The sequence below is a fragment of the Eleutherodactylus coqui genome, chromosome 3 (assembly GCF_035609145.1).
Source record: "Eleutherodactylus coqui strain aEleCoq1 chromosome 3, aEleCoq1.hap1, whole genome shotgun sequence".
NCBI lineage: Eukaryota > Metazoa > Chordata > Amphibia > Anura > Eleutherodactylidae > Eleutherodactylus > Eleutherodactylus coqui.
The window spans coordinates 141937965-141965207 of record NC_089839.1 but is presented as its reverse complement, the minus strand read 5'-3'; the positions used below and the strand labels follow the sequence as shown (position 1 = coordinate 141965207).

The window sequence follows — 27243 nt, the reverse complement described above, 5'->3', positions numbered from 1 at the left end:
CTTGTTTTAGTAATAGTAGTATTTATAATGTATAACTATACATAATATGATGATAAAAGAACATATATTTAGTTACAAAACACATTTTTGACCTCTTTATAAGTATTTTCTATTATGATAAGTGCTTCCGTATATAATGCGTATATCATATGAATAGACACCTGATAAGTGGAATAATATGATATAAAATATAGTGCACTTTAAAACTAAGCCACCAACTGGGTATAATTGCCCCCCACGATAAGAATAAAAATAGACATCCTACTAGTTAAACGCACCCTGACGGAGTGCTACATGTAGATGGACGGCATCTCACCTGCTGGGGGGTTGAATTACTGTGCATCGGGTGACAGCTGGGCGGGTGCTAACAGGCGGCCGCTCCCTCTTTGGTCATCTGACATGCATAAATTATGCACCCGAAATGACGTGGGTTACACATGTGACCTATACGTCATCCGGGATTACCCGGAACACGTGAGCACATCATTAGATCATACAATGATAGGTGGGTGGTTACCAGCAGGTGGCCACTCCCCTTGAGGTCACTCCACTCGGGCTAACTGTGCGCCCGTAGCGATACGGAACACGTGAGTACACCATTAGATTATACAATGACAGGTGGGTGGTTACCAGCTGGTGGCCACTCCCCTCGAGGTCATTGCACTCGGGCTAATTGTGCGCCCGTAGCGATACGGAACACGTGAGCACATCATTAGATTATACAATGACAGGTGGGTGGTTACCAGCGGGTGGCCACTCCCCTTAAGGTCACTACACTTGGGTCAACTGTGCGCCCATAGTGATGTGGGTTCACACGTGACATTGACGTCATCGGGGATTTCCCGGAAGGAGCATCGCACCAAATTTGGCGCTTTCTCCTCCCTAGTTAACTCCCCCGATCCTCCCCTTTATACAAACGGGAGATGGGATTCGCCATAGAACACATCATCTTTTAGGTAATACTTATATATTTGTATGTTTTAATGTAACCTGTACACTTGAAAAAGGCCTCTTGGCCGAAACGCGTTGTGTATACTTTGATTGCACATATTAAAAGTTGTGGAAATACCTCCGCTACCGCTGGCTTTCATCTCCGTGTGATAAGATAACCCTGGATTGGGAGGCGCCTGGGCTATAGGCGCCTCCACCGAGTAAGTTCTATTTTTCTTTCATCTATACCTGCATGCACATTATTTGGTGTGAGCGCTGAGGAGTTTTTCCTTTTTTGTCTTGCCATTCCATTGTCTCCTTCACTCTGTGAATGGAGTTTCTTCTGGCTGCCGTCTCATCAATGATATGAGATCTCTTCGGAGCACCTTTAAGTTTCTGGTTCTATCTGAGAAGATTGACCCTCCAATTGTAGAAGTATCTCGCTGGATTACCATATCCCTGACATCTCCGCAGTGAGCGCTCTTCTCTATATATATCCTTCTTTTTCCCGTTTTATTAGGGGTAAAAAGCTTTAAAAGATAATTTAAAAAAATATATAAATATAATTATTTTTACAATCAGTATATTTAAACTAAAATAAAGTTTTATTTCGATATATAATATCTGTAGTTTAGGATTACAGGGTGCATACAGCGACTGTTTTGGTTGGCGTCGGTGGTGGGTCGTTGTTGGTTTTTTTTTGTTTTTGTTTTGTTCTTCATAATTTTCCATTACAGCTGGGGCATCCATAGAGACCGCATCTATAAGATCCCCAGTTACAGGGGAAATTAAACATTTGAGTTTAGTTGACTACCAAGTTGAGTGCTATGTACTCAGAAAGACAAGGCAGAAGCGGTTAAAAACTGCTTCTCCATTCTCCTCCGGATCCTCGGCTGTCTTCTGACAGCAGAGAACCTGACCTGCTCCTGCTTGAGTGCAGCAGCAGAGGCTTTAATCCCACGCCATACATCTTCTGTCAGACAGAATAAAAGCCCAGGGCCAAGCGCCATATGTTTACCGCATTGGCCATTAAGGGGTTAAACCTCTTCTAGTGCCTATTTCCTGTCCAGAGGAAGAGTGCAATGTCTGTCTCTCCGGGAGTGTTGTCATAGGGCAGCAGTGGAAAGGGAATAAATTATACTCCTTGCTCACCAGAACATAATGTAGTTTGTTTTTTTCTCTTTTGTCTCCTCTGGTTGTTCTTGCACTCTTTATTTAGGTCGGGACATCATCGGTCTGGCTGAGACGGGTTCAGGGAAGACTGCAGCCTTTGCATTACCTATTCTGCAGACATTGCTAGAAAACCCCCAGAGACTTTATGCTTTGGTTCTCACGCCGACGAGGGAATTGGCATTTCAGATTTCCGAGCAGTTTGAGGCACTTGGTTCCTCCATTGGAGTGAAGAGTGGTAAGTTGGATCCTAATTTTCAGGCTCTGCAGACGGTATTAACCATTTACTATGTTGGTGTCATGGTTTTTCATTTTTGATAAATAGGTTTTACAGTGTTTAAAAGATGAATAACTTAACTGGTTTGGCCGGGTTCACACCAGCACTACGTCTTTCTGTTATTCGCCTCTGTCCTAGGAACCGAATAGCTGAGGAACCCGAAAGTGCTGGATCTGGCATGTGTAGGGCTCGAACAGTGCCAGATGGACACCATTTTCTATATGGGGTCAGTCATGACAGTCAGAATTTTCCCTGCTGCAATGGCTCAGAATGGAGCCTCTGGCACAGATGTGAACATAGCTGGAACTAGGGGAAGGTTTGGGAGAGTTTCTACAATATCTAATATATTTAATAAGTAAGTTGTGTTAGGCCTAATGCACACGGCCGTATTTGCACTGTGGCATCCGGTGTTTCGGATCCCGCAGCACATACAGCCCATAGGACATGCATTGAAAAATGCATTTCCATGCCCACGAGCAGAAATCAACTGTGGTATTCCGCTTGCGGGGTGGAAATTGTATGTACTATTTCAGTGCGAGCCTCGCACGGCCGCGTCTTCTATGACGCGCCTACTCTGCACTGCGCATATGTGGCTATGTGCCACCCTGCACATTTACAGCGCAGAGTGAAGCCACCGGACAAGTAAGTCGGAGGTCACTGCAGAGGCACAGGGTCGCATCCTGTTGTGAGAATTTTGCAGTCAGAATTCGAGCCGGCCGTCTGCGTTCGGCCTTAATTTTAAGAATCACTCGGGAAAAACATTACTTCTTATCTAGTTCAGGGGAGGCGGTTACTAAAATGTTATGTAGAAGCTCTGATGCATGTGTTTTGCATAACAGTTTTGGTTAATGGGCTACATATGAGCCATCTGACATAGCTGGATCTTCTCCTTCTGACATGGTTCTCCCAATGCAGCCCTGGTTCTCCAGAGACATTGGAGCCGCAATGTGGCTCTGCACTTACTGTAAGGGCAGCCGGCTGGCACTCGGGGACCTAGAGCGGGTGTCTCCGTTATAGAACTCCCCTTAGGGTCCTTTTACACAGAATGATAATCATGCAGAATCTCACTGGATCGCAGGAATCTGAATGATTGTTCCAAGTAAATGCAGGTAGCGATTGAACGGCAAACGGTAATTCATTCCATTTTTGCAGGTCTAAAAATCAAACAACCGCCAGCCGGTGTAAACAGGCGGTCATTCATCTATGAATTGAGGCGGGCAGCTGGAGCGATTTCTGCCCCATTCCACCTTCATTCACAGTCATTATCATCCCCTGTAGAAGAAACCTAAAGGTCCATTTTATCAGACAAGATGCGCTCAAGTGAATGAATTAGTGCGATTATAGTCACATGAAATGCGCAGTCCTCGTGCACGATTTGTTTACAGTTTATTGGTCGCACACTTTAACCAGCACAAAAATCATGGCTGACTTCTAGCTGAGTGTAAACGCTCCCTGCTCAGTGTGTTGTATAGAATAATGCGCTGAGCAAGGTGTCAGCGAGACGCTGCTGAGGATCTGCCTGTCTAAATGTGGTGATGTCAGTCGTGCAGTCGTTTAGACAACTGTCGTCCCGCGTAAATGGGACATTACACTCATCGTAAAGTCTGCTGTGTATTACGAGTCGCCTCCTGCTGGTAAGAGGAGACTGAGAAGTCTACCCATCACAAGCATGGGGCCCGTAGAGCACACGGACACAAGCCGTGTAAGAGGAGTTTAACTCTGCAGCTAATGCTGGTAGGGACTCTATTATATTCCTGCCCTTCCTTAGGGCAGGAGAGGAGGCTGGTGGGGAGCTGCCAGGATGCTGCTGATAAGAAGTTGGCCCCTCAGCGGAGGAAAGCTCTGCACTGGGGGATCACACTGTGGTTCTCCTGACACAGCTACCTATATGGATGTAGCAGAGCTGGTATAAACAGATGGCATGTGTAGAGTATTGCTGGTTAGCAACAAGCCAGAGAGCTTCTTTACTGCTCTGTATTGCTGTAGTCACACTTTCATTGTATCACATTGCAGCCGCCTGCTCCAATGAGCCTCATACGACCCTTTGGTGTGTTGGTTTCAGTTGTGCCACGGTGGGTACTGGCATTATGGTTGTAATAGAACCCAGAAATGTATTAGTGCTAGTCAAGAAACAGCCCTAAATCATACCTTCACAGAAAACCGCATATCTGATATGTTTTTACTTATTTAGTTTTTTCTTTCCCCGTTTAGCGGTCATCGTTGGTGGAATTGATATGATGTCCCAAGCGTTGGCGCTGGCAAAGAAGCCTCATGTTGTAATTGGTATAACTTTTATTTACTACATTTACTAACTATTGTATGTTAAACAGTTTTCTGATACTAATATGTTACATACGTGTGACAGATAATCAGGAGTTGGAACAATCATGACTGGTGAATGTGAAGTAAATGTTTTTTTCTTCAAGGTGGCTATTGTGTAGATGTCAAATTCTCTTGGGTTGGATTAATAATGCATTATCACCCTTTGTCACTGAAACTGTTGTGCATACTAGTTGGGTTATTATCCTTGAATCACTGTTGCATGCAGGATCAAATTAAAAGATGGAACAATGTCTTACAGCGCCACCTATTGGAAAGCAACATTCCTGCAAGTGAATGTCAGACCTTTTCACTGGCCTTGTAACAATCACCGAGATGATAAGCTAAAGCCAGTCCTCTCCGGAATGAAAAGATAACCATTAACTGACTGTTTTGGGGTTTTTGCCCCTCAACAATGTGCAGTTGGCTGCTGGCTTGGCTGGTTGACAGGCCTATGATGTGAGTCAAAAGGGGTACATTTTCTCCTTGAGGAGAGCACCTAGTAGGTGTGAGGAGACTTATGATGTCATGCATGCTTCTCTGCAAAAAGGCTTGTTAAAAGGTCTGATCTTGACCTGCTGCGTTCTAATTGGTGGCGCTGTAGAGGTATTGTTCCATCTTTTCCATTTGGATAATTTTCCCAGAGGAGCATGGATGGCCTTATAAATCTCCTTACACCTACTAGGTGCTCTCCCTAAGGAGAAACGTATCAGCTTCAAGGTTTAATGAAAATGCACATAATTTTTAACACCTAATACTTACCATGTTTGTAATGAGCCAAACATTGAAATAATTTGGTTAATGTTGCATGATGAACGCTGTAAAAATAACTTGTAAGGGAATGTGTCATCATACAGTGACCTGTTAAATATATTTTTAAGAATTTTTTTTTTCCCCATTAATTTTTGTCTCAAGCTGTATTTAAATGAAAATCCTGCATTTTTCATCACAAGCAGGATTACACCGAGAGGTGACACTGATCTGTAAATAGCAGGATCCACCAGTCACACTTGGTGATGAGCTGTGCCTATCTATGACCCCTGCACAATCGCCTCGGCACAGATGACAGAACATGCCTAGAAAAGACTCCCATACAAGTCAATGGGTCAGCTCCTATCCATTATGTGGATGTCTCATGAAGCTGCTGCAAAGCATATTTATAAATGTAGTTCAGGAAAGATGGCCGCCCTCGTAGTCATGTATAGACAACAAAATAAAAATTCTAAAAACAGATGAATTAAATTTTTCTATCTGGTTTTAATTAGTAAAAAAAATAAAAAATTGGTGCTCTTAGTCTTAGCCTTTTAAAGTAATGCCAACATTGCTATTTCTCGACTGTGTCAATGGGGGACATGGCGAAGACCTTGGGTATAGCTCAGGGGTGTCAAACTCATTTTCACCGAGGGCCACATCAGCCTTATGGTTGCCTTCAAAGGGCCGATTCTAATTGTAAGACAGTAAGGTAAAAGTAAACCCCACAGTGGCCCGATTGGTAATAAGGTCCCCCATAGTGACCAGTGACGCACGCCATCCTGCACATGCGCACACACACACACATATACATACATACATACATACATACATACATACATACATATAATATATATATATACACTTATATATCCACACACACACATATATGCACACACACAAGGAACCCACCCTGCAGCTGCTCCTCCTCAGCGTCGCTCTTCTTGCTGCAGAGATCATGTTCTCTGCAGTCTTCTTCCCTCCTCCGCGGCCGTGTCAGTCTGCAATCGGCACTTCTCTAATACTGTCTGCACTAGACAGAGCTAGCCGAGAGCAGACTGCCTACTGACAGCAGCACAGAGGAGTGAGGGAACTTACTGCACAGGCGGCGGGCCTTGTGTTTGACACCTGTGGTATAGCTCCTGCCACTAGGACGCGGACACTAAGCACAGGAAAAATTGGCTCCTCCTTCCTGCTGTACTGCTCCTGCAGCCAGTCCAATAAATCACAGAAGGGGAAATATAGAGAATTAAAAACAATCACAGACAACGGCCATTACTTACTGAGTAAGCAGTGCATATAGATGCATCCTCCTCTCACCATGCAGATAGCTAACTACCAAATGAAGGAGCGAATTACACCTGTGCAGGACACCGATGAGACAGCCACTCACACTGCCTCTTGATATAGAGGGGGGTGGCTGCTTTGCGTTCACTCCCACACATAGTGGATACGAAGTGCCAGACCATTCTGATGTATGTAGTTCACCATGCAGACCAGCAACCTATTAATGACACCATAATAATTCGGCGGGTTGCCCTGCACTTCCATCAGTGAACCACATTGGTACTGCTACCCTGGGCTCCCCCTGGAGTCTTAGAGCCACACTGCATGTGAATGATAGATAATGAATGCAAGCCATTGGTTGGATTTTGGCCAAGATACATGAGCCCACTAACCACTTCACGGTTCCTTGCGTTGTAGTGGGTCCCTACACTAATATAAATACATCACAGAAGGGGAAAAAATAGAGAATTAAAAACAATCACAGAAAATGGCCGTTACTGAGTGAGGAGTGCATATAGATGCATCCTCTCACCATGCAGGTAGCTGACTATCAAATAAAGGAGCGAATTACACTTGTGCAGGACACTGATGAGACAACCACTCACACTGCCTCTTGATAATGAGGGGGGTGGCTGCTTGGCGTATACTCCCACACATAGTGGATACAAAGTGCCAGACCATTTCTAATATATGTAGACCAGCAACCTATTAATGATGCCATAATAATTCGGCGGGTTGCCCTGCACTTCCATCAGTGAACCACATTGGTACTGCCACCCACCCTGGGCTCCCCATGGAGTCTTAGAGCCACACTGCATGTTAATGATAGATTCCAATAAATCAGTTTTAGCTTGGTGTCCACAGGTGGCAGACCTTCATGCTGTGGGTGTTCAAGATCCTGGAGTTATTTGGACTTTTTGGGGGTTCACAGGGTGACAGATTCCCCCTACTACTGTACTAAGGAGCCACACCAGTGTTGTCCCTGCTGCTTTCCTACTACCAGAAGACAAGGTGGCACAGAGAAGCCTTAACTTTTCTGCGACCTGCAAGCAAAGGATCTCTGGCTTGAATTCCCTGGGCTCCCCTACCAAAGGGAGGTGAGAAATGGCAAAGGTTCAGGCTGGCTATTGATGTCACAGCCTGTGGCACTATTCTTCTGCGATATTGTGTGTCGCCCACCTCTATGTTCTTTTTTTATTTTTTTTTTATTTATTTTTTTATACCTGCTCCGCCCTATGAGCGATCGGCTGTTTTGCAGCCTGAGATTTCTGGGGAGCTCCGACCCCCCCCCCCCCCCCCCCCTTTTTTTTTTTTTTTTTTTTTTTAAACCAACGTTTACTCTGTTTGTTTCTGTTGGCCACAACCCTGTGACAAACTGAGGTGATGTGGTGCCCACGCTACTTCAGTTAACCCCCCTTCTGGCCCATCCGCCTTTCATTGGCTTTACTATTTTTCTTCAGTTGACTCTCCTTCGAGTCTGTCCTTGCTGCGTCACAAGGAAGAGCTTTGCATTTGCTCGGTAAATGCGATCACGGCTGATAGACGCTCGCATTCAGCCACCACAGTATTGACTGAGACCCACTTCCAGGGGTTGGATTTCCGCTACTGGGGGCTGGTACCGCTCCATTTTACTGTGCCTCTCGTCCTGGATGCCATTTTTCTTGCGGCTTTTCTTGCGCACAGGTTGCAGTTAGGCATTTTTTACTCTGCACATACAACTGCAATGTTGGATTCTAGGGAGGAACCAAATAAACAGACCACTGCTATTGTGGTATACTTTGCATGCTCCTGTTGCACAAAATTTTCATTTGGTCAGCAGGATTCCCCCCCCCCCCAAACTGCCTGCTTCCTGGACCCGCCAGTGATCCTACAGGGCCCTGAACCTGACTGGGCACGCTCTCCATCTTTGGCGATTTCAAACCTTATGAAAGATTCCTGGTCCATTTTTGAGGTGCTGGTCAGGATTGAAGGCTCCTGTGCTGAGGAATTGTTTCTACTGGAACACGCTTGTAGCAGGACCAAGAAACAACAACTGTCCTTAAGGTCGCATGGTCATACACCACCGCGTTCTTTCCCTGCCTCTCCTCCACTCACAGCGTCCCACTCTGTGATCCCCTTTGGGGGCAGCTCCCGCTCTGAAGGTCAAATGTCAGATTCTGACTCATTAGATAACAGAGCCTTTGAAAGAATTTTTGTTACGATGGACACTTGGTTAAAAAGATGCTTCAGGTAAAAGACAAGGATTTCTCTGCCACTGCAGACTCCTTCCAACATCCAAGACGTTTGCATAAGATATTTTTCCCTCGTCGTCATGACGGCATACAATGAAGGTTGTCCTCTGGAGTCCTGTTGGACCAGGAAGCAGAAAAGCAGTATAATCAAAGGACTTTAAAGAAAGGCTCCTATTTTCTGAGGATGACATAGCAACCTTTTGAAGAGGTTCCCAAAGTGGACACCCCTATTTCTAAGATTGACCTTTGAGGACATTTTCCATCTACGTGATCCCATGGACGGCAAGGTTGACACTGTAATGCGTGAGTCCTGGGCCATGTCTGCCCTAACTATTAAATCCAACATTGCAGCCACGTCTGTAGTGAGGTCAGTGTCAATATGGCTAGACCAGCTTTCTGCGCTAATGGACCAGAAGGCCACAAGATGCAGATGGCCACGGGGTTTTTAGCAGACTCCTCCATGGAAACGGTCCGTTTCGGGGGCCCCTTCGGCGGTTCTCACTAACACCGCCAGGAGAGCTGTTTGGTTGAAGGCCTGGTCAGGGGATACTTCTTTCAAAAACAGACTTTGCGCCCTACCATTTCGGGGTCTACATATATTTGGACCGGACTTGGAACGCCCCCTGGAGAAGGCAGCGGAAAAAAGTCAGGGGTTACCGTTGGATAGACTCTCGAAGAGGGTATACAAAGGGAAGGGGAAAACTGGAAGTTGGTATTACCCCAAAGGAGCAAGGGGTAAGGTTCCCACAAGGATTTCCTTCTCTTCTACCTCCCAACAAGATGGTGAGAGATGACTAATGAATGGGTCTTACCTTTTTTATCAGAGGGTTATAGGATTGAGTTCTCTTCATTGCCCCCCAGGAGATTTGTAATGACCTCCCTCAAGTCACCCTCCCTCCAACAGGCCTTGCATACAGGGATTCAAAACCTACTAACGTTAGGGGCCACCATTCCCAGAAAAGACCGTCAGAAAGGCTTTCATTCCCTGTTATTTTTAGTCACAAAACCGGATAATTCTTATCGAACCACAATACATTTAACAAGCTTAAATGAGCTTATTGTGTACAGGAAATTTAAAATGGAAACTATTAAACAACGACCCTACTAATTGGCATACCATCTACTTAAAAGATGCCTATTATCATGTTACCATTCACCCCAACTCTCAGATATTTGAGATTTGCATTACAGATGAATGGTTTGATTCACTACTTCCAGTTTTTGTCTACCCTTCAGGATCTCCTCCACCCCTCAAGTTTGTTTTATAAAATAGTGTTAGAAATGATTGCACATTTGCGTGGGTTAGTGATAATCATTGTCCCTTGTCTGGAAGACCTCCTCCTCTAGGCGGAATCCATCACAAAATTGAATTCACAGCTAGAAGCTACACTCACTTCACTGCAGAAATTAGGCTGGCTCATTAACACTCAGAAGTCCAGTCTAGAACCTGAGCTTAGGAGAAGATTTTTAGGTGTCCTTCTGGATTCCCACCTCCAATGCTCTTCCTGCCCCCCCTCCTCTCCCCCCCACCCCAAAAGACAGCATGTCCTAGATACGTCTTTAACCCTCTATAAAATGCCCGGAGTATCTATTAGAGAAGCCATGCAAGTTCTAGGCCTTATGACATCCTGCATTAAATTAAGACTGTACATTGGGCTCGGTTCCATAAGAGTGTTACAAGCTTTTACTCTAAAAAAGTGGGACAGGACTCAAGTTTCCTTAAATTAGATAGTCTCCATATCATCGTAGGCTAGGGACTGCTGGCCGTGATGGATGTCAGTAGATAATCTCGCTAAGGCCACCAAATGGAACCGTGACGCTGTAGTAGTTGTTACTACTGACGCTAGCTCTACGGGCTGGGGGCCTACCTACAGGGGAGGCACATACAAGGGACTTTGGGTCCTCATGAGGTAGCCAATACCTCTAATTTGAAATGAAACCAAAGAATAGGATATGGGATTGCGTTTGGGAAGGGGGGGGGGTGTTGGCCTCATCCAATCGCCCCTGGATAGAATTATAGTCTTCAGTTTTATTCTAGACGCATGTAGGATAAACCCATCTCTATGGAAACTTGCATAACCTGCCATTAAAAGTACCAAATTGGATGCAATAAATATGGGATGTTAGGGATGTCATGTGAGCTTTAAGTTGAACTTTTGTTTTTGCTTTGCTTATTTTGCGCTGGATAAACCCTTTATAGAGGGAAATCCACACCACCGAAAATTTGCAATGAATATCCAATTTATTCTACTTCAAAAATGTATTTTCCAGTTTATATTTGTGTTTATTTTCCAGTGAATGTATATATTTCAATGTATTCAAAATATAAAAAATGATATCCAAGCTATATTTGACTTCCCTCCGGTTAATAGATTAACATAGCAGCCAAAGCATAATGTGAATGTTTTGATCATGTGACCCTTATCAGCGAAAAGGTGAACGTGAGATGGTTTCTGCAATATTTTCAACAGTCTCTCAATTTTTTTTTTCAATAGCCACTCCTGGGCGCCTTATTGACCATCTTGAAAACACAAAGGGATTTAATCTCCGAGCCATTAAGTACTTAGTGATGGATGAAGCTGACCGCATATTGAACATGGACTTTGAAACCGAGGTGAGAGATTCTTTAGTTAAAACCAGTATTTACCATTTGACCACATAGTGTGTTAAGGGCTTGTTCCCAACACATTGGAGCCCCTTCAGTTTAACACTAAAAGTGATTATTAAAAGAAAATGTGTTTTTTTTTTTTTTGGTTTTTTTTTTTTGGTTTTTTTTTTTATATTTAGTTTAGGAAACCCTTATGTGAAATAATTCTGGAGATTTTTCTTAGCACTCTGATTTGTGGTGTTCGTGTTATTTCTTCTATATAAGTCTATATATGAATGACTACGCATTGCTATTCGCCGTGTCAGTAGTGGGTGTCCCTACACACGGAGACACAGCAGTGAATGGACTGTATGAAGTACATGGGGAGGGATGTGTCTCATTGACATGAGAGATGGTAAAACAAGATTAACCTTTGAGGACTTCGTTTCTATGCTGCCATCTGACTGACGCAGTTCTACTTGCACAAATATTGGATCATTTTTTTGTGTCAGTGTTAATCTCCTACAAAGGCTGAAATGCTGCTTCAGTTTTGGCATTGTAATATTGGTTAGTCACCCTCAGTGAAATTTAAAGGGGTTAAACAATAGAGTGTAACACCTATACATAGGATGAAAAAATTGTGATCAGTGGGAGTTTCACTACTGAGAAACCCACCAGTCCCAAGAACAGGGGTCCAGTGTCCTCCTCTCCTCCTCACCACCCCTAATTTAGTTGCGGTTGGGAATGTCCAGTGCCTCCATTCATTGTCGAAGTTTTCGATGGGGCGGACAGAAATGGCCAACTACAAGAACTCCATCTCCGGTAGTCTCATTGAAAATGAATGGCACGGGCAGCGCAAATGCTTGACTGCCAGATAGGTGATCGAAGACCATTTTGGTGCAATGCCTTTTAACCAGATTTCATTACTTGTGTCAGGGTTTTATTTCGATCTACTCTAATAGAATGTGAACACAACAAGTTAGAAGTGATTACTTTTGTAAAATTCTTCTGACCCTCTCCCTTTTTTTTTTTTTTTTTACATTTTATATTGTGGCCTTGTGTAAATTATTATAAAATTGCAAGTTTTCCCGATTTATTCAGCACTCAATACCCCATAATAACAAAGTGAAAACCATGTTAGTTTGTAATTTTTTTAAAGATTTCTGACCTTTTGCATTGACCTATAAGTAGTCAGTATTGTATGACACTCAAAATTTAGCCCTGGGGGTCTCCCATTTCTTTTAAACATCTTTTGAGAGGTTTATAGTTTAATTGGAGTTACTCGTGGTAAATTCAGTTGATAGGACATAACTTTATAGGAGACACTCCTGTTTATATAAGGTCTCACAGCTCACAATGCATATAAGAGCCAAAACCAAGCCATAAGGAGAAAGAACTGCTTGTAGAATTTAGAGACAAGATTGTGTAGAGGTACAGATCTGGAGAAGGCTACAGGGGGAAAAAACTGCTGGACTGAAAGTACCCAAGAGCACAGTGGACTCCATAATTTTTAGGTGGAAAAAGCTTGGAACAACCAGGACTCTTCCTAGAGCCACTAAACTAAGTAATCAGGGGAAAAGGGTCTTGGTAAGGGAGGTGACCAAGAATCCAATGGTCACTATGGTTAAGCTCCAAAGATGGGAGAAACTTCCATCACTGCAGCACTCCTTCAATGTGGGCTTTATAGCAAAGTTGACAAAAGCCTCCTAAGTAAGACACATGAAAGCTGCCTGGAGTTTGCTAAAAAGTACCTGAAGGACCCTCAGACTGAGAAACAAGATTCTCTGCTCAGATGAAAGCAAGATGGAACTTTTTGGTCCCATTTTTAAGTGTTAGGCCTGGAGGAAACCAGGTGCGGCACATCACCTGCCCAATACCATCCCTATAGGGAAGTGTGGTGGTGGTGGTGGTGGCAGCATGCTGTGGGGGTGTTCTTCACAACCTGAAACAGGGAGACCAGTCAGGGTTGATGGAAAGCTGAATGGTGAAAAGCACAGAAATATTAATGAAAATGTAATCCAGAGCGCAAGAGACCTCAGACTGGGCAGAAGGGTCACCTTCCAACAAGACTGTGACACTAAGCACACAGCTAAGACTGCACAGGAGGGGCTCAGAAACAACTATGAATGTCCTTCAGTAGCTGGTCCAGAGCCCTGACTTGTACCCAATTGATTATCACTGGAGAGAACTGAAAATGGCTGTCCACAGGTGGCCCCTACCCAACCTGAGAGAGTTTGAGAGGATCTGCAGAGAAGAATGGCAAAAAATCCCCAAAAATTTAGCTGTGCAAACCTTGCATACCAAAGAAGACTGGGGGGCTGGAATTACTGTCCAAGGGGCTTCAACTAAATGCTGAGTACAGAGTGTCAATGCAAAATGTTAGCTTTTTTTTTTTTTTATTTCACAAAGATTTCTAGCATTGTGTTTTCACTGTGTCATTATGGGATGCTGAGTGCAGAATGATTAAAAATTTTGTTTTTTTTGTTTTTTTTAATAATTTGCATAAGACCACAACATAAACATTTGTGTAGCAATTAAACAAAAAAATGAAAGGGTCTGAGGACTTCCCAAATGCATTGTAAATAAACAGGAATTATAAAGTACACCCCACCACTGTGTATTTTTATTTTCTGAGTTCCACATTTTTTGTTTTTTTTTGTGTTTTTTTTTCTGGCTAGGTTGACAAAATTCTCAAAGTTATTCCACGTGATCGTAAGACCTTTCTATTCTCTGCTACAATGACAAAGAAGGTGAGTTCCGAATATCATCCTGTTTGTAGAACGGTAGTATACAGAAGTATATTGTAAGCAAAATAGGATGTTTGAGCCAAATGCCAGTGAAACTTTAATTTTTGTTACAGAATGGCTTACGGTTATGTCTTATTCAAGATTTAAATCGCGGCGCTTTGCCGCGTTTTACTTTTCCTTTCTGCGGCTGACCCTGGGTTTTAGTACTCCTCATCATTGAGGATCACTAAGCGCCCTAAAATAGAACCGACTCCGCTCGAAAATCGCGGAGCTGGAAAGCACTGCGGTCGAGCAGCTGTGTGAGACGCTCAACTGTAAACTATGGGAGCCTCCCGTAACATTTAGCGCTAAACGCTGAAAAGCATCTGTTAGGGAGGCCTGAGGCTTTGTTTACATCACATGTGGTCTTTTCACTGGACGTATATGTCGGATACATTCCCTAGCGTATGCCTCCAATCGAACATGCCGACATGCCACTGTATATATGGTTTATACATAGATTTTTGTTGTGTAACACTATAAGTAAGTGCACCATTCTGCATTTTCAGCACAACAGAAGCTAAAAAGTATACTTTTACTCCAAAGTTGGAGTACACTGCCTCCCGCTGATCTGCTAGTGAGTCTGTGGAGCCCTGTCCTGTATGTCCTAATCTTATAATCGAGAAGTAAAGAAAGTACTCAGTCAATTTAGCAATTTGTGTCACTATTTTTTTTTATAATGTGCCTTCGAGTTCCATCAGATAACGGTATGCTGATCCTGTATGCCCCAGTAATGTGTGACACTAACTGAGCAGCTTGTATTATTGTCTTCACTTACAGCTCTAATAATTTCACAAATGTCTTGTTGACTCAGGTGCAAAAACTGCAACGTGCCGCTCTGAAAGACCCAGTGAAGTGTGCCGTGTCTTCCAAGTATCAAACCGTGGAAAAGCTGCAACAATACTATATCTTTATCCCTTCCAAATTTAAGGTATTGATTTCTGTGCATGTTCGTGAGAAAATTGCACACAGTGATTTCATAGATTGCCATATCTTTACCTTACAGTGGTCTTCACTTGGCCAGTTATACTTAACAGTGCCATAAATGTTAGATTTTTGGCTTGATGCTTTGGGGTTTATAGAGTAATCTGGTTTCAATAGTCTTTCTGGATTTGTCCCGTCTTGGCACTTTGCCTAGAGCTATATCCTGAAGTTTTTGGCTACGCGTGCAAGCTGCAGCTTCATTCACTTCAGTGGGACCACCAGAGTTAGCCGGGTGCTTAAACTAGGCAGTATACCACGGTTCCCATTGACGTGAATGGAGCAATGGCCAGCATTGTCAAAACTTCAGGATAAAATAGGTGGGGGTCCCAGTGGTCGGATCCCACCGATCAGCAAGTTATCCACTCTCTTGTTGGTAGGGAATAACTTGCTGAAATGGGAACACCCCTTTAATATGTAACTGGAGAAATAACTAACGTTTTGCTATTTACAGAGGAATGAGGAGAAATGGCAACTCCACTAATGTGTTTTTTGCATTTTTTTTTCATTCATACTATGTGCCATATGGTTTAGATAATTGTCTTTATTATTTTTCTCTTTATGATTGTGATGATGGGCTGAGAAAGCCCAATCCCTGTCTGAAATTCCTTAGATGCCACAGTCGGTGTGCACAGCTGCATCTAAGGGGTTGGATGCTCTGACCCAGCTCATTGCTTGCCGCTTCGTTGTGGAGAATGAGCTTGGGTAAGTCAGTGTTCACATCGGAGTAGATGGAGATCTGGGACACAATCGCAGACGAAATGGCACACCATGTTGCTCTGTTTTTGTCCAGCAAAAAGCTGAGTGGATTGACAGAAGCCTGATGAACCCCATTATAGTCAATGGGGTCCGTCAGGTGGTGATGGTTTCAGTCCTAGGATGGGTCTGTCCTCGGCTGAGGGAATTGGACACCCGCTATTCCAAAAGGCTACAGTAGTCACCGTTTACGTCCTAATGAAAAGTTGCACTTACTGTTGGGACGTGGTAATGCAGCAGAGTCACAGAAAGTAGTTAGTACTTCAGTAGTCATTTCTTCAATTCTGTTTGTCCCCTTTGTGTACTTTTTTATATTGGGTTATATTAGATTTTATATCCATTTCGTTCATTATTTGTCAGAATATGGTTGAATTGTAACTTGAAAATAACAATCTTATTTTCCTCCATTTCCAATTGTGATTTCACCATTTCTTTGTTTTTTCTCTGTGATTTCCTTGTAGGACAGCTATCTTGTGTACATCTTGAATGAGCTAGCAGGGAATTCCTTCATGATCTTCTGCAGCACATGTAACAATACACAACGTGTTGCTCTTCTGCTACGTAATCTTGGTTTCACTGCCATTCCCCTCCATGGCCAAATGAGTCAAGTAAGCTTGAAATTATGATCCATATTACAGGAAGTTTTCTTCCCACTTGATAGGCTCTGGATATCAGTGTTTTTGTTTTTATTAACCAAATCGGGACATACATCCCACATTGCAATAATATCACAGACATTATTAGCATTCTCACTGTGCAGAGTCTGGACCGAGATACATCCTATTCTAATATAAACCAACTGTGACTGTCCATTAGCAGATAAAAATAAGGACATCCTCCTAATTTATATTTTTCCATATTATATAACAGAAAAAACAAAAAAGACAAAAGCAAAATCTAGACCTGCCATGACTACAAAATTATACATCTATTTTTCCTGTTAAATATATTTACTCGCAAACCGAGCCTGTTTTTTAAAGACTATTATTATTGAACCTATTTGCCGAAAACCAACTCTCTGCCTATGTATTGGAGACCTGCTGAAGAATACAGAGGCCCCCCACGGCAACGGCACAACTAGTTAAACGCCCTAGACAGGGAAGTCTCCCAATGCCACTTGTTCCTGAAACCAGCAGGTATGGGGAAAACAATTTCTCGGTTTTTCTCTTTCCCTGCAGCAGCAGCTGGGCAAAGCTCCCCCAGGTCTCAAAAAAAGGACTGCACTGTTTTTTCCTTGAAAAGCGATGTCTCAGCCCAATCCATTTGGAACAGAAACTCTAATTTGTCCAGGAACAGTTTGAATGAAGGGCCTGTTGGCTGTATCCACATCAGCAGAATAGCCTTTAGTTGCACCACTGCCACAAAGTGCAAGAGCTTGTGAACTCCTCTTGAGCAACGATATACGTTATGATCCAGATATCCAAAAATTGCCTACAAGGGCTCCTGTGGACAGAAATTTGTCGAGTGCGAGTTGGTATATTCGCAGACTCGGGACCAGAAAGCCTGAAACCCCTACCTATTCATTCCAATGGGCGATGCATGGCCAAAAATAGAAAATGCATCACTGTTAAAGACGCTGCGTTTTGACGTTTGTGTGAACAGCCTCATTGAAATGAATGGGAGCTTTGTACAGCGCTAAACGCTGTACAAAAACATCGGTGTGAGGGAGGCCTAAGGCTTTATTCACACAACAATATTTGGTCAGTATTTTTCATTAGTATTTGTAAGCCAAAGCCAGGAGTGGTTCCAAAATACAGAAAAAATGCAAATCTTTGGGCTCCTTCCCACGGACGGATTTCCGCCGCGTTTCCCGCAGCTATTAGGTTCTATTGAACCTAATAGCTCAATGCTCACGGTGCAGAATTCCGCACTGTGAAATCACCCGACCTCACCAGCGGCATGCCCTATTTGCCGCGGGTGTACGCGTGGCTGGCTTCCATTGCAGTCAATGGAAGCCGTCCGTCAGGCTATCTTCCGCTGTAGCACAGCCGAAGATAGCGGGAAACCGCTTCACCGCCAGCCGTGTCATGTGACGCTGTGGGCGTGTCATATGACGCGGCTGGCACATCATGCGCTCTATTGCGCATGCGCGCTGAAGCGTCATGCGGGACGGAAGACGCCGGATCCGGAGGTAAGTATTGGGGTCTCTGGGGGGGAAGCCGGCCTTTCTGTAGGTCCCACTCTGGTTTTGGCTTACAAATACTGATGAAAAATGTTGACATTGGAAATAAAACCTAAGTGCAAAAAAAGGTTTCATTTTCCTTTCTATATCCCAGTAGGAGACTTGAACCCTTTTTTTTTTTTTTTTTTTTTGATCATGTAATATACTGCAATACTTTTGTATCACAGTGCAGTATTAGTAAAGTCACATTATTCTAACCACCAGCTAATATCTAGAGTGACCGCTGTGTGCCTCACGGACAGCCAGCGCAGTAACAGAGGGACAGCTCCATTCCTGTGTTTAACAATTAGATGCTGCATTAGCTATTGACAAGTACCTCTAATGTGTTAACTCTGATCACCACTTTTATCCTTGATTCCTGCCATTCATTCATGGTGTCAGCTGTATAATACAACTGGCGCTCGCTGGCAAAGCTCCTGGGCCCATGACATCATAGCACTGTAATATCAGAGCTGCAGGGAGATAATCATTCCAGCTCAGTCATCTCGGTAAGATGGGGCTGACAATGCTATGACCTATACTAGAACTAGATGACCTATAGGCTGCAATCTAGCCTCACATCCCATCTGCAGGAGTCACATGCTAATAACATACATGGATATATGTACTGTTATTGTAATAGAGTTAAACATCTGCACAACTCTGGAAATGAAAACTTTGTAGAATTTACAAGAAAAACAAAATTCATCTGATATTAGAAGTCTTTTCTAGATAGCTTGAACTTTTTTTCTTTCATAACTCAGTGTACAGTATTAACACTTATGAAAGAACTCCTACAGATATACAGTTTATATTCTCCATTTTCTTGCAGAATAAGAGACTTGGGTCCTTAAATAAGTTCAAGGCAAAATCCCGCTCCATTCTCTTGGCCACTGATGTTGCAAGTCGAGGGCTTGACATTCCTCATGTGGATGTTGTTATAAATTTTGACATTCCAACACATTCTAAGGTAAGTAATCTGTAAGTTGTACAATAAGTGTATTTTATATATGTAACCATTATAGTCAGTATTTATTTGCATTTCATGGATAGAAACCTTGTCTGTCTGGAATATTCGCTCCTGTAGTCAAGTACGTTGAAGAAGCTGGTACATGATGTGATACCCCTATTCCCATTACTACCTCCAAAACTGCTGATTGTAGGGCCAGACTAGTACTATTGCCTGGCACTATCTTCTAGCTAAAAGGTTTTGACTATTGATCCAAGAATCTATGAGCAGGCTAAAAGTTTAGTATTAATAATAATGTACGGCTACTTTCCTATTTCAACGTGTTACATGCAGATTAGCTGGGGCTCTCACCCCATATGTGACACTTTCACAACAGGATGAACATGTTGCAGATTAGCCCTGTGTGGCGCAGAGTGCTAAGGCAGCAGAAATGCAGTCCTAAGCTCTTGCTCACGACCTGAAGGTTGCAAGTTCAAAGAACCTGCATGGTTCAGGTAGCCGGCTCAAGGTTGACATAGCCTTTCATGCTTCCGAGGTCGGTAAAGTGAGTACCCAACTTTGGTGGGTAGTAAATTTCCTGAAAGCGCTGCGGAATAGGTTTGCGCTATACAAATAAGATTTAACAAGTTGTATGAATATTTCCACATTTTTAACAACGTGGAAATATCTGCACCATGTTTGTGTGCAGATATTTCCACAATGTCTCAGTGGCTTGTGAAAAGTCCATCCACATGTTTTGTATAGTTAATCGCTGTAGACTTTCAGTGACAAATCTGCATCCAGAACGTCTAGTTGTGACTAACAAATGACGGCGTTTGCTCCTGCTGTGTTCTGGGAAACAAGTAGATGGCTTGGCTTCACTTTCTCTAGAAGCAGTTGACGTGCTCATGTACCTCCTTCAATGACATGTATGTAGTATTTCTCCAGAAACTTGATCCAAAGGCCTCTTTCTGCGTTGTAGGTTGCTTCCAATTATTTTAGTACTGGTCAAAGAACAAAAAATGTAAATAGAAAATAATTTTGTATAAGCCTAGATACTTTGCATGGGAACTGGACTCTAAAACAGTTACTGATCTGGTAATTCGCTTGGTGTGATGAGAATGCTGTGCATTTAAAAAAAATATATATATTTACTTAGTCCTTACATTGTCACCTACAGGATTACATACACAGAGTAGGCCGAACGGCTCGTGCTGGGAGATCTGGAAAAGCTATAACATTTGTGACACAGTAGGTTGCTTTGTACTTTTAAACTGTAATGATAAGCTTTTAATATAATTGTGAAAGACTAACCTCACTTTTTTTTTATTGCATGCATTTTTTTTGTAAACGGGGGCATTTGCATAAACAGACTGTCACCATCTTTTTGCAGCCCTCTTTGAGAGCACCATTTGGTAGCACCGGTCACACTGATTGCATGGATATGTCTGCTGTGTGTATCTGTGCAGGAGTTTGGGAGAAACTTGTATTTAATTAGCAGCAACCAGACACAGAACTAGTCCCTGCATATATTCATGACCTCCAGCCAGTGGTTGGTAGGTCTCAATATGCACAGTAAGTAATAAGCAGTCAATCAGTGGGTGGAGCTAGCCAGAACTACTGATTCTATCACCTATTTTTTGCATGATAAGCTAAGCTTATGGGCTAAAAGTTGATGAGTCCGGGGATGTGAGTAATATACTTGCCTCCTTTGTCGTTTCCGCAGCTGCTGCTCAGCGCATTGAGCGGCGCTGCTATGTAGTCCACCCATTATAAAATTAGAACAGACAAAGTACTTTTACTTTACCCTTTGACTTTATGCAGCATTCGGCCTTTTGGGGTTGGTGTCGATCACCACAGCACATCTTGACTTGGCAATCTTTGCCTGCTCTTCCTTACAAATGTGCTCCAAATCTGTCAGATTGCAAGGGCATTGCATGTGTAGCATCCACTTCAGATCACCCACAGACCTACAATGTGATTCAGGTCTGGCCCATTACAAAACTTTGATCCTATTACATTTAGAACTGACTGGCAAACTCCTCCCCACTCCTACACAACTTTCTCCCTACGTCTTGATCCTCCAACTGCTCTGCCCATGTGACAAAACATTCCAGAGAGACCAGCAATGACCCCCCCCCCCCCCCCTCAGTTTAGTATAAATTAGTAGTGATCAATTGACCCCCCCCCCCTCCTCCTCACTGAAATAAGCAGTAAATCCATCCTATTTTGAATTATTTCTTTAGCCATCATTACCAAACTTGTCATGAAAGTGTTGAACCTGTGCATATTGCAAACCTTGATCCAATTTCAGACGATATTCGGAAAGGAGTTCCTCCCTGGAGTATTATCTAGGGTCTAAATTATACAATAAATATGAATAGTCCATATACCACTGTAAGAAAAGTCTCTTCCTACCCTGCAAGAATTGTGGATGATTCCAAAGGGGCAGATACTTAGAGAATGTAAAAGGACACTTGAAACTTTTTGCATACTGCTTTCCAGGTTGTGATAGTGTTTCCTAATAATACTAAGTTATTTACTTCTGAAGTCATGCCACCCAGTATGCTATGCAGGATAGGTGCAGTATGTCCCAGGGATGCCCCAAAACAGCCTCTAACTGGTAATTCAAGTACTAGAGGCTCTGATCCAGTCCACCATTTGTCTAGTTAGGCATTGTAGGTTTTAACTACATATATTAGGCGAGTTTATTCTCCCTTCTTCCCTTTTGGTCAAAGCTGTCTACCACCCCATAAAAATGTTTTCCACGGCTATAAAGGCCCATTTAGACACAACTATTATCACTCAGAATTCGCTCAAGCCATCTTTTGAGTAACAATCGCTGTGTCTAAATGCGCGCCCATCATGCACTATTCATTTATCGCTAGCTTGAAAATCATCGTGTAGTCTTATCAGACCACACACTGAGTTCTCTGCGGGATAGTGCTGGTAACATTCTTGCAGCTGCTATCCTGCTCGAGAACAATGGAGCTGAATACAGATAACAGACCTCCAGCTTTTATCTGCATTCAGCAAAAGGCTTCATTTGCACGCTAATAAGCTACTAAGTAGCTGAGTATCTACTTACCGTAGTAGTTTATGTAAAATGATCGCTCAAAACTGCCATTTGTTCTCTTTTGAACAAATTTTGAGCAATCAGCTTTCCGGATAAATGGGCCTTAACTTTAGCATTAGAGGATAATTCACAGGGCTATCCCTGCTTTTAATCTACCACCTACCCCATGTATACCAGATGGAATAAACATTTGCCCAAAGTGTAATAGACCGAGAACTGATTTTTACCATGGTATATAGCAGTGTCTGAAAGCTCTGCACCTTTGGGCCTGGGTCAAGGATCTGGTCTCTGGTCTGTGGGTCAGTCTAATAATCGTGAAATACAGAGGAATATGTAACACATCGACACTTTTTTTTTATATCAGATTTTTTTGAACATTATTATTCATAAGGACTTGTCCTGGCTGTATACTCAGCCACATACAAGGTAAGCGCATGCAGTGGGCAAAAAGACTATCGGCTGGGCGCAGTCCATGGTCTGATACCCATTAAGGATATTGCACTATTCACTTGACAATTAATGTTGGAAACACACAAATCTTGCACAATTTTCTCGGACGTGTGAAAGTGGCCTCACTTCTATAGGTAAAAACATTCCATAGTTATTACAAGATAAGGGAACGCATGTCCGATTGTGCCAAGAAGGCCAAACTGGCTGCAGCAGGAAAGGGTTAACAATTCAGAATATTTGCTATATGTCGATGCATGTGCAGCCAGTTACATATAATATTGTGTCATTGCATATTTAAGGTATGATGTTGAGCTGTTTCAGAGAATAGAACACCTAATCGGTAAAAAGCTTCCAGCCTTCCAAACACAAGAAGAGGAAGTCATGATGCTAAATGAGAGAGTGTCCGAGGCGCAGAGATTTGCTCGCATAGTAAGTACTGAACTTGTTCATGCTGGAAACATACTCGTAAATAACAAGGTTTGGGGCTCTGAAATTAACATTTCAGAATGAGTCATGATGAAACGTATTTCCTTCTGGAATCTCACACATGCTGAAAAATTCTTCTGTATCAATAGTCACAATTTCTTTCAGGAATTCAACTGGACACAATGAGAATATGATGTCATTTATTCTAATTAGAGTTACTCCATCATAGGGTGTGATCTGCTATCATGTGGGATGGGGTAACTTGTGATGGGGAATACACCTTTTAAACAAAAGACACAAGATATGATTTCTATCATCAATTCTTTCTACATATACTAGAATAAGCAGGGCATGGAAAGTGTGTGTGTGTGTGTCCATCTTTGTGAGATACATTGTGTGTGTGTGTGTGTGTGTGTGTGTGTGTGTGTATGTGTGTGTGTATGAATCATCCAGCTTTGTGCAATATATATTGCACAAATTTAAAATGAATGTGTGTGTATATTCTAATATATACACACACAGCAAATTTTCTCTATTCCTCTCACACAAATATGTGGGGAGATTATGAATTTGCTACCAAAGTTTTCCCAATGAGTACAGTTTGTGTATATGATGCAGACAATGCGCTCACCGTTGATGGGGGGTGGGGGGGGGGTTTAATTTAAAAAAAAATGGCATTGTAGCTATGCATATCATGCTACAAAGGTTCAATAAGTCCCTTTTGGTTTTTGACAATGCCTTCCATTTTCAAAACCATGTTTTTCACCACTGACAGCTGTAATTGCTACAACATGCCAGAAAATGCTTCCAATCTGACACTGAGACAGGTCTGTTATGGTAAACCTGATCCACTACAGCGCCACCTATTGGCGACCTTTTTACTAAAATTTTGTTTCTCATAAATGGCAAGTGTATTGCCTGAAGTGGCCATTGTTTTGGATTTACTCTCACATGAAGTAACAGAAGACCCTCCAGAGGCCTCGGAGTTGGAGATGTTTAATTTTGCTAACCCTGTGTGTGTGTATGTGTATGGTATGCTGGGAAGGGCATGGGTAAAATAAAAAGTTGCTCATTTTGTAATAACCATTCATCCGATCGAGCACTTGTGGGACGAACTGGAGCAACGGGTACAACACCGCCACCCACACCCATCCTCACAGCAATCTCTTCTCACAGCCTTGCACATGGAATGGCAAGCTATTCTGGCCCAGTCTTACAGAGAACTTGTGGAAAGTATGCCTTGATGTGTTACCACTGCAATACAAGCAAAAGGAGGGCCGACACATTACTAAATAGGATAATAAAGCACTTTTTCTGAAAAACCTGCAGTGTCCAAATACTTCTGTCCATATAGTGTGTGTGTATATATACATGTGTATAAAATATAATTATTTGCTTTCAGCACTGCTTAAGGCTTAAAACTAAATTCTTATGTTTTGCCTTTTGTCTTCCCAGGAACTAAGAGAACATGGAGAAAAGAAAAAACGCCCTCGGGAGGAAGAAGCGGATGATGCAGAAGGTTCTTTGGGAGTGAGAAAAAAAGTTGCAGGAGGAAAATTCAAAAAGAAGATCCACTGAAAAAAGGAAACAATAGAAAAAGTTGTAAATTTGTCAAGTTTTTACTGAAGAAAGTAAGACAGTCCAGCATCCATGTAAACGCCATAAAAGGTTTTATTGAATGCAAGTAGGCATCCATCTCTTGCACGTTTTGTGTACTGCGACCCTATAACTAAGGGCCAGAGCCTGAAATGTGAGGCACGTTCATCTCTTTAACAATCGATAGGAAACGATGAACACTTTATGAAGTTTACATGGATGCTGGTCTTGCTGTTTTCTGTGTCGGTTGTGCTCCTGACACCTCCATGTCTCCAATAAGTATATTGTAAAGCTGGCTGGTGATTCGCATGTCATTGTTTGTTTTTCTTGAATGAAAACTATCAGAACAATTCTAGTCTCGGACATTTGCTTAAAGGGGTTGTCGAGGAATTCACCAAAAATGGCTGCTGTTTGTGCAACCTGCAAAAAGTCCATCCTAAAATGTGTAAATGCATCTCTAGATCAGAGGGGGGCAGTCCCATGGGTTGGGGGGGCACAGCCTAATGCCACATTGTTTGGTAATGTTGGGCTTGCCATTTAGCCTTATGGGAACGGTAAATTAAGCTAGCAACTTTTTTTATGGTAAACATGTATATATTTTTTTAAATTGGTGATATTTATTTTAATGTACCAGAATATGGTGACATAAAGATTTTTTTTTTTTTTTTTTGTCCTTTTTAAAGATAATCTCAACTCGAACATGTTGTCCAATCTGCAGTCAGCATGTTATAGGGCAGGAAGGGCTGAGCAGATTGAGCTATAAGCCACATAAACAATAGGAGCCTAGGGTAAATATATAAAATCCATGTATTCCAATAATACATTACACCCAAACAAAAATATACATGGAACCATAAGTAGTAATACAAATACATGAGCTTTTATTAATTACATATTGACTAAAAATCAATAAAACAGTGGTAGAAAAACCTATAATGCCAGAAACTCCTTCAAATGGCTAAAATTCATCCATATACTAAAATCTGCTTGCACAGTAGGACTATTTCATCCAACACGAATATGGACTAATATGTAGAATAAATATTCATAGACAACTAATATACGCATAATGCCCAGTAACTAGTATACAGATCAGCGGTTTTGCTCCAATGCGCATTTCATAATACTCTTCTTCTGGCGGTAACCCCAAGCGCAGTGCAAACGTCAAGGAGCAACACCTCTTTGATCTCTGTATCGGTTACTGAGTATTATGAATGTATTGGATTGCGATCTGGTGAGTGGTAGTATTCTATTATTTCACATGTATTGGATGAATTAGACCTACTGTGTGATTTATATTTAGTATATGGATGAATTTAGACCATTTTGGGGCGGTCATTTTTTTGTTGTAGAATTTTCGGGTTTGGGACACTAAGAAAAATCTGGAAAGGCTAGTTATAAGATTAACAGAGGGAATGCAAGAGGACATAAAGCATGAACTAAGCAACAACGGCAATTCTAATGATCTAGATAAAGAGAATAATGAATTGGCATGTACGGCTATGTAGTTATAAAGGGAAAAAGAAAACTATAATGTGTGTGAACATATGAAGATTTTTTTTTTTTTTTGTGGTACTGGAGAGGTGCTACAATAGAGTTTTTAAAAGCTGGTGAGCTTGGTTGTTCTTGAAAAACTGCCATTTGTTCCCAGTTTCTAGATATCCATCTCTAAATTCTCTTCTCGAATGCATCTTTTTTTCCCCCTAAACTGCTTAGTATTCAAGTTTTTATACCATATCTGGGGACCGGCATTTTTCCAGTGAGTATTAGTATTTCAGCTGCATTTATACCACTTTTTGATTTTAACTGATTTATGTATTTAATAAAGATCACCTATTTTATATTACTTCTGGTTGTATATTTTTGTTCAAGCGCAGGGTGGTCTATAGTTTTATAGAGAGAAATTCGGTATATCTTGTATTTCCATTGAAACCTCCACCTTCTAAATGTAAGGCCCGTTTAGACTGGACGAATGTCGGGCAAACAATGCCCGACACTCGTCTCCTCTCATACTCATTCTCATGCTGCAGGGGAGCTAACATAAACGATGGACAATGAGCTTGATCGCTCAGTGTAAATGGCAGCCGTTCAGTTAAGTCAATGGAGAGAGGGGGAAAGAGCGAGGAGAGAAATCTCCAGCCTCCCCGCTATGAGCCAGCGATACTAGCTCTCATAGGACAGACGGGGACAAGTGTCAGGTATCGTTTGCCCAACATGTGGCCCATCTAAATGGATCTTTAGGGACACCCATTGGACTTCTATCAGTGATGGCAATCTGTGAATGACTGCATGCAGAGTAGGCTGTCAATCACTGATGGGGCCTATAAACTCAGAAGAAGCACAGATTATAAATGAATAAAATACAAGTTCTACTGAATCTTTCCTAATAGGATTATATTTCAATCTGCTCGGCTCCACCTGTTTAACAGGATGCCTGCCGTTGGGATAGCCTGTTTGAGCTGATGCATTCTCTTTAAATATTTTATATATTGTGGCAGTGTTGTAAAACAT

The 27243-nt window shown here is 42.3% G+C and overlaps 1 protein-coding gene across 1 annotated transcript in view; it reads left to right on the top strand.

Annotated features, from left to right (window-relative positions):
* The window catches only part of DDX47 (DEAD-box helicase 47), a 30631-nt gene extending 4053 nt beyond the window's left edge, over positions 1-26578 (top strand). The window contains exons 3-12 of the mRNA XM_066596202.1: positions 2150-2338; positions 4589-4660; positions 11460-11578; positions 14230-14301; positions 15152-15268; positions 16536-16682; positions 19068-19205; positions 20365-20435; positions 23010-23139; positions 24592-26578. Of these exons, the coding sequence (XP_066452299.1) occupies positions 2150-2338; positions 4589-4660; positions 11460-11578; positions 14230-14301; positions 15152-15268; positions 16536-16682; positions 19068-19205; positions 20365-20435; positions 23010-23139; positions 24592-24714 (1178 nt within the window). The 3' untranslated portion in view covers positions 24715-26578. The remainder of the gene's footprint in view (positions 1-2149; positions 2339-4588; positions 4661-11459; positions 11579-14229; positions 14302-15151; positions 15269-16535; positions 16683-19067; positions 19206-20364; positions 20436-23009; positions 23140-24591) is intronic.
* The last annotated feature ends 665 nt before the right edge of the window (positions 26579-27243 follow it).